Source organism: Alligator sinensis, unplaced genomic scaffold (genome assembly GCF_000455745.1).
Source record: "Alligator sinensis unplaced genomic scaffold, ASM45574v1 scaffold2020_1, whole genome shotgun sequence".
NCBI classification, from domain to species: domain Eukaryota; kingdom Metazoa; phylum Chordata; order Crocodylia; family Alligatoridae; genus Alligator; species Alligator sinensis.
Window position 1 is genome coordinate 83,210 of NW_005843181.1, and position 11,850 is coordinate 95,059.

Here is an 11,850-nt window from a genome sequence, read left to right on the forward strand (position 1 = left end):
CTCCTGCCCAAGGGTCCTGGCTGGAGGGTCTTGTTCCTGTGCTCAGACTCAGATCAACACTGCACTGGGGCAGCAAGGGATTTCCCCCCTGCTCAGACTGGTGTGGACTGGGGGGTTTTGCCTTCCTCTGCAGCGGGGGCACGGCCTGGGCCTGGGCTCTCCCAGTGTATCGAAGCCCCCTGGCACAGCAGGGCACTGCCACTCTCATCCCCTGGGGCAGGGCCGGGGCTCTCGGTGTCTCTGGGCCATGGGCCATGTCTGTGCACGGGACTGGGGTGTGGTGTCAGGACAGGTCAGGCAGGACGTGTCCAGGAGGGTTTGAGCAGGGCTGATCCTGCCTCGGGCAGGCAGTTGGATGAGCTGTAGAGGCCCCGGCACCCTGGCCATGCTGCAACCCTGGTTGTCTGATCTCTCTGGGCTCCTTGGTGCAAGTCTGTGCCTCCCTCCAGGCCTCTGCTCCGTCCTGGTCAGGGCAGGGGAAGCTGCAGGCCCAGGTCCTGGTGACTCCCTGCAGCAGCTCTGGCCATCGGGGTGCAGTGGGGCTGTGCTGGCTGCCTCCCCCTGCACAGGCCTGGGGGTTTTGGTGAGACAGTGCCGCCAAACACTACGGCTTCGGCTGGCTCTGGACGGGGCATGTATGGGAGCCGGGAGGACACCCCATCTGTGGCACCGGGCGCAGGGAGGCTGTCAGGCAGCTCCTGCCTTGCTGTTGACCTCCCAGCAGATTAATAGCTTGGCAACAGCATCTGCAGGGCCCGAGAGCCAACGCTGTCCCTGGCACCTCCCGTGGCACTGATGCACACTGCCTCTCTGGTGGGGCTGGGAGTCGGTCCCTGTCCCCAGGGCATCGACCCTGTGGTTACCCCAGGAGGGGCAGTTGGGCGGGGTGCTGGGCTCTGTCCTGTGCAGAGGAGGGATTGGCCAGGCGGGCTGAGCAGCAGCTGGGATGTCACCTGGCTCTCAGGTCTGTGGGTCTCCAGGGAGGTACCGGTGTCATCCAACAGCATGGTCCATGTTGTTGCCTTCCCCTTGTTCAGGGGCGATGCTACGGGCACATTGGGCTCCCCCAGGATGGTCTGCAAGTGCTCTCAGGACCCCGTGCCCTTAACGACCTCATTGTTACAAGAGAGAGCGCAGGCTGCAGATCTTAGTCACAAAGGGCTCAGCCGGGTTTATTGTCTACAAACCAGCCCAGATGCTAGCAGCTATGACCAGCCAGCCACGGGGCTACCTGGCTCATTGCATTACACCCAGCATGACTCTGGGGTCATTTATTTTATCCGGAGAAGTACAAGAGAAGCCAAAACAAGTTCCTCCAAACCACATGCTGGTGTATCGGGATATTAGCAATCAGGCATGACCGATGGCAGCGACATCCAGTGGAGAACAGATGCTCACTACAGCGCGGGGAGGTCTCTGGCCCCAGAATCCGTCCTCCTGGTCAAAGCAAGCTCCAGATTCCCGCCCCTCTGCCTTGTTGGGGGGTTTGATGCAGTCCAGGTTTGAATTGTGCCGAGTCCCAGAGCCGCGGGACTGGCAGGGAGCTCCAGAGATCACAGCTAGTCCAAGCCCTGCTTGAGGCAGGATCAGCCCAACCAGCCCAGGCAAACCATCGTGGAAACGCTACGTAAGACGACCATCAACCCTGACACAACACAGACCTCGTAACCGAACCGGGCACAGGGAACCATGGCAGCAATGTCCTGCTTCTATGAAATGTCAATAGACGCTGCAGAGAGTCCAGACCTAGGCCGTGCCCCGCTGCAGAGGAAGGCAAAACCCCCCAGTGCGCACCAGTCTGAGCCGGGGGGAAATCCCTTCCTGCCCCAGTGCAGCATCTGGCTGAGCCTGAGCGCAGGGACGAGACCCCCCAGCCAGGACCCTGCAGGGTTGGTGCCAGCAGGAGCATTGGCACAGCCCAGCCCCAGCCCCAGCACCCCTGGGGGAGGGGGAAAAGCCCCCTGACACATGGAGCAGAAAGGGGCAAGGGGCAACCAGTGGAGCCCTGAAGCCTGGGAAATGTCCACAGCGAGCACAGGCACCGCTGGGCCGTGATCATCGCTGCCCTGCGGCTGTCTACCCTCTCCTTGACACCTCCAGGGATGGAGAGTCCACTTTCCCACGGCCTCCCCTTTCCCATGGCGCCAACCCTGCAGGGTCCTGGTGGAGGGTCTTGCCCCTGCACTCGGACAGCCCCGCGCTGCACTGGGGATAGGAGGGGATTTCCCCCCTGCTGAGACTGGTCTGCGCTGGGGGTTTTGCCTTCCTCTGCAGTGGGGCACGGCCTCAGCCTGGGCTCTCTGCAGCGTCCTTGACCGCCCTGGCAGCAGCAGGACGTTGGCAGCCGCGGCCCCCCTGTATCCCAGGGGTGGGGGCGGGGGCGATGCCTGGTGCTGCGTCAGGATGACGGTGTCGTGCAGCTCCAAGGTCGAACACGGGGTTTGTCTGGGCTGGTTTGGACAGGGCCGATCCTGCCGCAGGCAGGGCTTGGACTGGACGTGCCCCCACAGGTCCTTGCCAGCCCCGCGGCTCTGGCACTCTGTGTTTCTATGACCCCCTCAGTCCCGGCACCAGGCCCTGCGCGGTCTCCAGCCTGGGGGCTTGCAGTGTTTGCCCCTCAGGTGTTCCTTATGATCCCTAATTATCCCCATGGCCCTTTTCACGCTGGCCCAGACCTGGGACCTGGGGAAACCAGGGGGAAAGTTAACCCATTGCCTCCCAGTGTGTCACAGAATTTCAAGGTCACAGCAGGGAAAGTGAGGCAGGGAAACACCAAAGCATGCCGGCTCCTGTCTGCTCCTAACCTGAACCTGAACCCAAACCCAGGCTGCCCAAAAGGAGACCACTTGGCTGGCCCAGTGCTGCGCGGGCAGCAGGGGCAGAGATGTGCTTGCAGGCCACGGCAGTCCCTGCGCCAGCCTGGTGGGGATACTCAGATGAGGGGTGCTGGGACCCCTCCAGCCCATCTCCGAAAAGCTGCATCCCTGGGGAAACAGAGCCCATGTGGGGCGGAGGGGCCCTAGGACCATGTGGGGCCTCATGCCCTGGCCCTGGGGGAGCCCGGCCTTGGCCATGGGGCTGCGCTGCCTCTGCAGCCCGGGGCCCAGGGCCCTTTGCTAGCTGGCCGGGGGGCGGCTGGGTCTGGGGCCAGCGGAGTGACCTCTCTGTCTTGTCCCTTCCCCCCTCGTGCGCCCAGACCGTCCCCCGTCCCCTGTCAACGTGACCGTGACGCAGCTGAAGGCCAACTCCGCCACCGTCTCGTGGGACGTCCCGGAGGGAGACGTCATCATCGGCTATGCCATCTTGCAGCAGGTATGCTTGCGCCTGGGCCTGGCAGCCCCTGCCTGAAAACAGCCCGGGAGCCCGGCTGGCCACGGTTCCCAGGGGCGCCTGCTTGGGCTGACCCTGCTCAGCCTCATCCCCCGGGGCCTCTGCTTGGCCCCACGTGCCCCGTGTCATTGTCCTAGCCCCAGCTGCTCCTGCCCCGGGCCCCAGGGACACCCACTGGTCTCAAGTTGCAGCAAGAGAAATTGAGGTTAGATATTAGGAAAAACTTTCTCATGAGGAGGGTAGTAAAGCACTGGAAGATGTTACCAGAGAGGTGGTGGAGTCTCCATTTTTGGAGGCTTTGAAGACCCGGCTAGACAAAGCCTTTGCTGGGATGATGTAGTTGTGGCCGGTCCTGCTTGGAGCAGGGGGTCGGACTAGGTGCGACCTCCCTTCCAGCCCTCATTGCCTATGATCCTATAGGCATGTGCACTGGTTTGCTAGAGTACATATAGTTTTAAGAAACCACAAGAAACTAGGCACAGGAAGGTCAAAGGAGATTGTATCCTTAGTCCTGCAGTCGCCATAGTTGGATCTCTGTCTCTCAGTCATAAAACAACATCTAGCCTTCTTGAGCATCTTGCCAGGGCCTCCAGTACTTCCCTGTGGGTCATTTCTACCCCTGAGCTCATATGACCCCCCCGCCGAGTCCAGGTTTATCGCTAGAGCTGCCAGCAGTCTGCAGGGCAGGGCAAGAGGAGACAGGTGTGACTAGGAATGGTGAACAACAGCCTTGCAGAGAAAGGAGAGCTTGAATGGTGGATCATCAAGACTCCCACAAAGGAGAGGGTTGTTCACGCCTGGGGAGTGACGAGAAATTAGCAGGAATCAGGGAGCTGACCAGGAGCCATGAAGGCAATGGACTCCCTCAGCGCTGCCTGGATAGAAATGCTACTGCAGTTGGAGGTGAAGTGTGGGTGGAGCAGGGATTGGGGGGGTGCAACCACTGCACCCCCAGATCCACCCCTGGGGTCTGCTTTAGGCTGGGCTCTGAGCAAGGCGCCGAGGCTCTTTGAGGACGGTGCCTAAGCATCCAGGGGGGCCTGAGCAGCCCCATGGGGCCTGGGGGCCTGGGCAAGAAGCCCACGGGGTCACCATGCTCAGCTGCATGGGCTTTTGCCCCCTCGGGGCCCTGTGGGGCTGTGGGGGGGCCCTGGCCAGGCTGACGGGGGCTGGTCCCCGCAGCGGCAGGATGGGCAGATGCAGCGGTTCATCCGGGAGGTGAACACCACGAACCGGGCCTGTGTGCTGTGGGACCTGGCGGAGGACGCCGACTACGTCATCCAGGTGCAGAGCATTGGCCTGCACGGCGAGAGCCAGGCCAGCAAGCGCGTGCACTTCCGCACCCTGAAGGAGACCGACCGCCTCCCCTCCAACAGCTCCAACCAAGGTGAGCCCTGCCTCGTCGCTGCCGGGCAGCCGGCCTGGTGTTGGGCGCTCCTACAGGGACGGGGAATGAGGACGTGGCGGCCAGTAGCAGCTGCCCCCAGGCCTGTGCCCGCGCTGCGCCGTGCCCCCGCAGAGGGAGGCTGCAAGCTCATCCTGGACTGGCGCTGCATTGGAGCTGAGCGGGGGCCAGCGCCCCGCAGCTTTGCAGAGTAATATGGCCATCCCCAGTCCAGCAAGACCCAACCCCAGTCCCCCATGCTGGGCAGCCCCTGCCATCACCGTCATTATCACCGGGCAGCCTGCAGCCCCATGTCCCGAGGGCCAGCTGCCCCCCTGGCCTCTGTCCCCCATGGGGAGGGCAGGGCTCAGTCCCCGTCCCCCCCACACTGGCCCCAAGCGGAGTGGGGGGGGCGGGGGCCGGTGGCTGACCGGGGTTCACGTGCCCGCAGGCGACATCACGGTGGAGGGGCTGGACAAGGAGCGGCAGTTACAGACAGGCGAGATCGTCATCATCGTGGCCGTGCTGCTCATGTGGGCAGGTGTGTGTGTCGGGTCCGGCCATGCTGCAGGGCTGCGGGTGCACTGCAGCCTGGGGAGGGGGCGTGGGGCAGAGCTGTCCCGCCTTTGCATTGCATAGCCCGGTGTTTCTGCACCAGCTCAGGGAGGGGGCATGGGGCAGACTACAGGTGCCCCCATGGCTGGTTGCAACACGCTGGGCCCCTGGCCAGCAAGGGGGCCTTGGCCCCGTGGTTGCGGCCCTCCCTGGGCTTTGCTGATGGGGGCCGGGAGGTGTCCAGAGCCCCCCTGGCAGCACAGCCTGCAGTGGAGGGCAGGGCAGGACCGGGGGGTGCAACTGAGCCCCCTGACACCCCCGTGCCGCGGCAGCGGTGATTGCGCTGTTCTGCCGGCAGTACGACATCATCAAGGACAACGACTCCAACAACGCCAAGGAGAAGGCGAAGCCGTCGTCAGAGCACAGCACGCCCGAGCGGCCCACGGGGGGGCTCCTGCGCAGCAAGGTGGGTGCACGTGCACGTGCACAGCTGCGGGGGCCAGCCGGGTGGAGGGACCAGATGCTGAGAGGCCTGGTGCCAGGGCGGGCACACCATGACACGTGCTGGGGACCCCGCTTTGCTGTCCCAGCTGTGGGGCCATGCATGCTGCTGGGGGCTGGTCCCAGTCCGGTTCGCGCAGGGTCGAGGATCTGTCCCTTTGCCACCTCGGCCCCAGGGGAGCGGAGGGGAGGGCAGAGCCCTCCTGCCTGCGTGGCCATGGACAAGGTGCCGCTCGCAGACCCAATGAACATCCAGGTCTCATGGAGCAGGACCCTCGCGACGCCCCCCGGAGCTGGCTGGAGAGCTGACTGCCCAGGTCTGGCTGGCTGCGCCTCGCCCTCCGCGCAGGGGCCTTGCCGTGGGGTCTCCAAACCTTGGCTGCACCCTGGGTCCCGCATGGGGTGGGGGCTGTCGTGCCAGGCTCTGTCACTGCTTCTCCTGCTTGGGGAAGGTGGCTTTCTCAGGTGGGGTGCTGCAGCTGCAGGGGAGCGCGGTGCTCAGCGCTCAGTGTGTGCCAGGCTGTGGGAGCCCCCCTTGCACCAGGGCAAGTGCCAGCTTCAATGCCCCCTTCTTTCTGGCAGAAAAAGTCCCCGTCGGTCAACATCATCGAAGTGTGAGCGTGGGGCCAGCGCTGGACCGGTCCAGCCAGAGCAGAGGAAGCTTGCAGGGTCGGGACACACTACTCCGTGCGTGGAGACAGGATGGAGCGGTGCATGCGGCACGCGGGCGGCACCGGCAGCACAGGACTGCATTGCCTACGAAGCCCCTTGCTGCGGCCACACAGGGGTAGGGACCAGGTCTCGTGGCCCCTTGTGGAGAGACCACCGGTGCCGCCCTCCACCAGCTCCAGCCCAGGATCCCGGCAGCAGGCAGCTTTGGCTCTTGTCCTCCCCATGGGGGTTTTCCTGAGCCTAGGGTCCCAGCCGTGGTGGCGCATGCAAGCTGGGTGTGGGGGCCCAGGTCAGGACTGGCTGCAGTGAGACCAGGTCAGTGCAGGGTTTGGGGGGCGGTCACCGGGCACGGGTTTGTAAGGCTGCTCCCGTCCATGCAACCAGGGCCAGGCCAGGGGGCTGAGTTACAGGGGGTGCCTATGGGCAGGGGAATGAGGGTGGGCCCAGGTGCTGGGCTTTGCTGGTTGAGCCCCCCCTTCCCTGGATGGAGCCAAGCCAGCTGGCACAGCCCCAGGCTGTCCCAGCCAAGCCCCTGCAACCAGGACAGCACAGAGGTACCGGCAGCCTGACTCCTGCCTCCTGGACACACAACCCAGAGCGGGGCCATGGCTCCCCACCCCAGGACTCAGCATCACGGCGTCTTCCAGGATCAAGCCTTTGCGCACAGCACTTTCCGGACTTGGCCTCCTCCATGGGAAGGGGCAGGGGGGCAGGGCCAGCGGTGCCCACGGCAGGGGCTTTTCAATAAAAGTCTGTGGTCTGAGGCAGGGAAGGACAGGCTCTGTGGTGGCTTCGGCTGGGAGCCGTGTCCCATGGCAGCATGGGGCTGAGATGGGGCCAGCCCAGTGCCTTCACCCTGTGGGCAGAGGACAAGAGGCCCTGTGGGGCCAGGAGCAAGATGACCTGCTGGAAGGGGAAGGAGCCAGGCCAGGTCCTGTGCCCATGGGCCACAACCCAGCTGGCCCTGCCTGAGTGTGAGGACGGGGAGGACAGGCCTCATCCGGGGCAAAGGAGATGCAGTCCCGGGGCACGGGGAAGGGCAGACTGGCCATCCTGCCACTTCTGGGGCCCTGGCACCACATGCAGGAACATTGCAGCTGCCTTGCTCGCGCAACGCAGGGTCTATCGTGGGTGCAGGCAGCCCCATCCTGGCCTCAGGGTGTCCATGGCGCAAGCCTGGCCGCCCAGCGCAGCCCAGCCCAGCCCAGCCCGGCTTACAACAGTAGAAAAGGGGTTTATTGAACTCTACAAAGGTGAGGCCTCAACAATCAGCTGGTTGCAGCCTCTGCCCTGAGGGCACGGAGCAGCAGAGCGGGGGCTTAGCCCCATGGTGCAGGAGCCCACGCGCTCAGCGAGGGGTCCCAGAGAGGCCACCCCCCCCATTGTTGTACACGAGTGGTTGCTGCCCGGTGGCGCTTCCCGTGGGCCAAAGCTCAGAGGGAGCTAACTCCCCAGGGGACAAGGGCAGAGCTCACCCCCTTCCAGCACGCCTCCAGCGCCAGCTCCCGGATGCGAGGGCCAGGGCCCCAGACTGGCAGCTGTGCCCAGCACCGCGCGCCCCACTGACCTGGCACAGAGCACCCCAGGGCACGGAGCAGGGCTCGCTGCCATCTGCCTGCCAGCCTGGTGTGGAGGCCAAAGCCCAAGCACAGAGCTCTGGCAGGACACAGCTCACCTGGCGAGGCGGTCAGGACCAGCCTGGCAGGGGCTGGGGGCAGTGGGCAGGGGTCCTTGGGTCTAAGCAAGCTCCCTGGGGGCTGGGAGGTTGCACAGGGCAGCTGCCAGCCCCCAGCCTGGCACTGCCCCCACCATGGAAAGCTAAGGGCCAGCACAGCGGGAGGGGAGCAGAGACCATAGTGCCACACGCCCACAGGGCTGTGGGGACTCTTCTGGCCCATATACCTGGAACGGAGCTGAGGTCCGGACGAGAGGAGCAGGACTGGGGCCGGCTGGAGCAGAGCGGACTGGCTGGAGACAGAAGCAGTGCGGGGAACAGAGGCAGGGAGCTCGGTCCGTCTACTGGGGGCAGAGCGCAGAGCCAAGGGTTTGTGCAAGCGTCCGGCGGGGTCGGGGGCTGCAGGGCAGGTGCTGTCCGGGGCCTGCCCCAGCAGGGCAGCGCACAGGGCCGGGGCTCAGGCACAGGGTGGATGCGAGCACTTGGTCCGCGACGGTGGTGCTGAGGCCTGCCGGGGCCTTGTCAGCCCAAGGGCACCGCAGGGCAGGATCGCTCGGGTGCATGGGCTCTGGCACCCGCCTCCCGCCTGGCCCTGCCGTCTGGGGGGCGCCCCAGGCGGGGCCAGCTCATTGCCAGCTGTGTGACACACGAGGTCCCTGCTCCCGGCGCTGGCAGTGTCGAGCCTGGAACAGAAGAGGGAGGAGGCCGCGGAGCTGGGGAGGCATGGGGGGCTCTCCTGGCAGGAGAGGCCTTTCCCCAGGTTGTGCCGTGACACTGGCCCCCGCTGCGGCATGGGGCATGTGCCAGCAGGGCAGGACAAGGCGGGGGACAAACGCCGTTTACCTGCCAGCCCTGGGGCGCCCTCCTCTGTGCAGCTGGGAACAAAGAGAGCATGCGTCGCTCCTGCAACCGGGGGGCACAAGGCACTAGCCCCATGGGCCATGGCAGGCACCAGCCCCACTGGACAGCTCCGGCCAGGCCAGCCCATGACTGTGGCCAGGGAGGGGCTTCATGGGCAGAGCCCGACAATACAGGGCATGGCTTCAAGGACCCACAGCTCCCAGCACCAGGCAGCTGGGGCCCCCCAGGGATCTCCTGCCCTTGCTGCATGGTCACAGAGACAGTCCTGCTCCCCCCACCCAGGAGCACGGCCCTGGCACAGACTGTGGCCAGGGGCCTGGGATGCCTCCATGGTGGTGGGGGACGCTACTGGGGTTTTGGCCTCCCGGCTCCAGAGAGCTGGGCTCAGGCTGGCTCCACTGCCACAGTCACTGTAGTGGGGCGGCACCTACCTGGGAAAGGCTTCATCCAGGTCATCATCTTCCTCTTCCTCCTCCTGAAGGAGATGGGAAGGTTTAAACCCTCTCAGAGGAGTTGCCATTAGGACTCTGGCCCCCAGTTCCTCCCCGAGCAGGGCCTTGCATGGGACACAGCTTCCATGCCCAGCCCCAGCCATGGGGCATGGGGAGCCCCAGGGCTCTGCACCCCAGATAGGGCAGGGCATGCCCCCCGGAGTCCTTGGGGATGGGGAGGATGCTGCGAGCAGCCGTCTGGCCCCAGTGTGTGCTGGCACAGAGCTCCGGTTGCAGCATGTGGGGGGCATGGGAAGGAGGGGTCCCTACCCCAGCCCCCCAGCACCTGGAAGAACCAGGCACGCAGGCCCCAGGAGCAGCACAGTGAAGTGGGGTATGGAGGGGTGGGGACGCCTCACCCAGGGCTCCCACCTTTCGGTGTGAACCAGGGGAGCAGAGACGGTCAGGAGAGGGGGTCTCCGCCAGGGGAGAGGGCAGAGCAGCACTTCTGTCCCTGGGTGTCAAGGAGAGGCAGGGCTAGTCGGGGAGGATCTAGGTGCAGCAATGCCTGTGCTCTGCTGTGGAGGTGTCCCAGGCTTCTGGCTGTGCTGGTTGCCCCCATCCCCGCCCCCTTCTGCTCCATGTGTCAGGGGGGTTTGAAGCCAACCCCAGAGGCGCTGGTGCTGCTGCAGCCCAGGCTGGGGATGGGGACTAGGCTGTACCGATGCTCCTGCTGGCACCAACCCCACAGGATCCTGGCTGGAGGGTCTTGCCCGTGCTCAGGCTCAGCCCAATGCTGCTTTGCCCCCTGCTCAGACTGGTGCGGACTGGGGGGTTTTGCCTTCCCCTGTAGCGGGGGCAAAGCCTCAGCCTGGGCTCTCTGCAGTGCCCATGACTCCCCATGGAAGCAGCAGGCTTTCCCAGGGACAGGGGTGATGCCTGGGACTGTCAGGGGTGACTGTTGTGTGGCTCCGAGGTTGGACACAGGGTTTGTCTGGGCTGCTCCTTCCCCAGGCAGGGGGCTGGACTGGATATGAGCTCCAGAGCTCCCTGTCAGCCCCACAGGTCTGGGAGTCTGCGACTCTATGAGCCCTTAGCCACGCGGCTCCTGGCAGGGTGCGAAACAGCCCTGGGCCCAGGCCTGGCTCTGCCCATACTGTACCCCGAGGTGCTGGAGGGGGGTGTTCCCCATGGGGGCCGGCGCCCTTGTGCTGCCTGGCTCACTGCTCTCCAAGGCACAGGAAGGGCGAAGGGGCTGCTCCTGCCTGGAGCCTAAAACAGGGCAAAAGCAGCAGTTAGAGCCCAAGTGTTGGGAGGGCGGGAAGGGGAAGGGGACCAGCGCCTCCAAACTGGCTCCTTGGGGTGCTACCACAGGCTGGGGGGGGCACAACCAGGGGCTGGGTCTCATGTGGGTCCAGGGGCCTCCATAGAGCACCAGGGCAGAGCCGCGTCCTACCTGCATGTGCTGCTTCCCAGAGGTCCAGCGCCACCTGGAAGGCCTGAGCCACGGTCAGTGTCACAGCCTGGGCCTGCGGGAGAGCGCCGAGAGCAGAACGAGGCTGGCAGCCCTCCCTCCCCGCAGCGTCCCAGAGCCCTCCCAGCCAAGCACCTGAGCCTCTGCACCTGCCTGGCCTGGACCCTGCCTGCAAGTCTCCCTGGCCAGGGGCCAGCCAGCAGCTCTGCAACGAGAGCCCCAGACACGCCAGGCCCCTGCGGCCCCGCACCTGTCTGTGCCCACACTCCTCTGACTGCACCCCAGCACCCTCCCCGGCATGGCTGCCTTGGGGGGAGGGAAAGCAGGGCCCCAGGAGATTCATGGAGCACCACGTTGAATTCAGGGCGGCTCCAGAGGGTCCAAAGGCGGAGGAGTCCTGGGACTGAGACCCCCGCTGCCCCTCTCCCAGGGACCGTGCAGGCACTCGGCGCTGCTGTTACCCCTGTCGTTTCTGGGGGGCAGCTCCAGGGGTGCATGCTGCGACTAGGGGGCTCTGGGTGAAGCCAGCCCAGGCCCCGTCCCTGGCTGAGAGGTGGGGGCTGGGGGACTTGCAGCTGTCTGAGCCGTGCGGGGCGGACGCGGTCGAGTCCTGGGAGGGCAGCAGGCAGCGGGGCCGGGACAGTGCCGGGGCAGGGGGCTGCCCGGCTCACGCAGGCGGTCACAGACCCGGCTGGCTCCGGGCGGGCAGGCTGGTGCTTACGATCTTCTTCTTGGGGGAGAGGAAGGCGTGGCACTCCAGCGCCCCGCTCTGCTGGCTCTGCGCCACGTAGGCGAACACCTTGTTCTGCAGCTTGTCCGTGGTGCAGTAGGAGATCCTGCGGGAGGGCAGCGGGTCAGCGCCAGCGCCGCAGCCCGGGGCACCCACACGGCACCTACACCAGGCGCCGGGCGCGACGGGCCACGCAGCCTCCAGCCGCTGGGAAGGGAAAGGCTGGGAGGGACCGGG

At 65.6% G+C, this 11,850-nt stretch overlaps 3 protein-coding genes across 8 annotated transcripts in view; 2 read left to right on the forward strand and 1 right to left on the reverse strand.

Annotated features, from left to right (window-relative positions):
- The first annotated feature begins 1,906 nt into the window (after nucleotides 1-1,906).
- On the forward strand, nucleotides 1,907-7,214 carry FNDC4 (fibronectin type III domain containing 4). 2 transcript variants are annotated; one of them, XM_025194323.1, is made up of 6 exons: nucleotides 1,907-2,922; nucleotides 3,197-3,312; nucleotides 4,519-4,717; nucleotides 5,166-5,255; nucleotides 5,602-5,735; nucleotides 6,353-7,214. In XM_025194323.1, exons 1-6 carry the CDS (start codon nucleotides 2,550-2,552, stop codon nucleotides 6,386-6,388), a joined length of 948 nt encoding a protein of 315 aa, XP_025050108.1. In that variant the 5' UTR covers nucleotides 1,907-2,549; the 3' UTR covers nucleotides 6,389-7,214. The 2 variants fall into 2 exon arrangements, with proteins under 2 accessions (XP_025050108.1, XP_006037899.2); XM_006037837.2 differs by having other exon boundaries at nucleotides 1,909-2,922; nucleotides 4,513-4,717.
- A 442-nt stretch (nucleotides 7,215-7,656) lies between these two features.
- On the reverse strand, nucleotides 7,657-11,740 carry LOC112548464. 5 transcript variants are annotated; one of them, XM_025194326.1, is made up of 6 exons: nucleotides 11,605-11,734; nucleotides 10,866-10,938; nucleotides 10,572-10,681; nucleotides 9,410-9,453; nucleotides 8,961-9,020; nucleotides 7,657-8,800 (listed from the first exon to the last, which is right to left on the reverse strand). In XM_025194326.1, exons 3-6 carry the CDS (start codon nucleotides 10,599-10,601, stop codon nucleotides 8,575-8,577), a joined length of 360 nt encoding a protein of 119 aa, XP_025050111.1. In that variant the 5' UTR covers nucleotides 10,602-10,681; nucleotides 10,866-10,938; nucleotides 11,605-11,734; the 3' UTR covers nucleotides 7,657-8,574. The 5 variants fall into 5 exon arrangements, with proteins under 5 accessions (XP_025050111.1, XP_025050112.1, XP_025050109.1 ...); XM_025194327.1 differs by lacking the exon at nucleotides 10,572-10,681 and having other exon boundaries at nucleotides 11,605-11,740; XM_025194324.1 differs by lacking the exon at nucleotides 11,605-11,734 and having other exon boundaries at nucleotides 10,866-11,590.
- The window catches only part of IFT172 (intraflagellar transport 172), a 45,563-nt gene continuing 44,937 nt past the window's right edge, over nucleotides 11,225-11,850 (forward strand). Inside the window, exon 1 of the mRNA XM_025194297.1 lies at nucleotides 11,225-11,269. Coding sequence (XP_025050082.1) covers nucleotides 11,225-11,269 — 45 coding nt within the window. The remainder of the gene's footprint in view (nucleotides 11,270-11,850) is intronic.

What these genes read in the sequence shown, in the direction of transcription:
- LOC112548464 (XM_025194324.1), bottom strand. Translation starts at nt 11,226, where the DNA reads ATGAATCTCCTGGGGCCCTGCTTTCCCTCCCCCCAAGGCAGCCATGCC. An exon ending in CTGGGAAGCAGCACATGCAG is followed by an intron (nt 10,682 to 10,865) that starts GTAGGACGCGGC and finishes GCCCTGTTTTAG; the next exon opens with GCTCCAGGCAGGAGCAGCCC. An exon ending in CTGGATGAAGCCTTTCCCAG is followed by an intron (nt 9,021 to 9,409) that starts GTAGGTGCCGCC and finishes CCCCGGTTGCAG; the next exon opens with GAGCGACGCATGCTCTCTTT.
- FNDC4 (XM_006037837.2), top strand. Translation starts at nt 2,550, where the DNA reads ATGACCCCCTCAGTCCCGGCACCAGGCCCTGCGCGGTCTCCAGCCTGG. An exon ending in CGTGCTGCTCATGTGGGCAG is followed by an intron (nt 5,256 to 5,601) that starts GTGTGTGTGTCG and finishes GTGCCGCGGCAG; the next exon opens with CGGTGATTGCGCTGTTCTGC. An exon ending in GGGGGCTCCTGCGCAGCAAG is followed by an intron (nt 5,736 to 6,352) that starts GTGGGTGCACGT and finishes TCTTTCTGGCAG; the next exon opens with AAAAAGTCCCCGTCGGTCAA.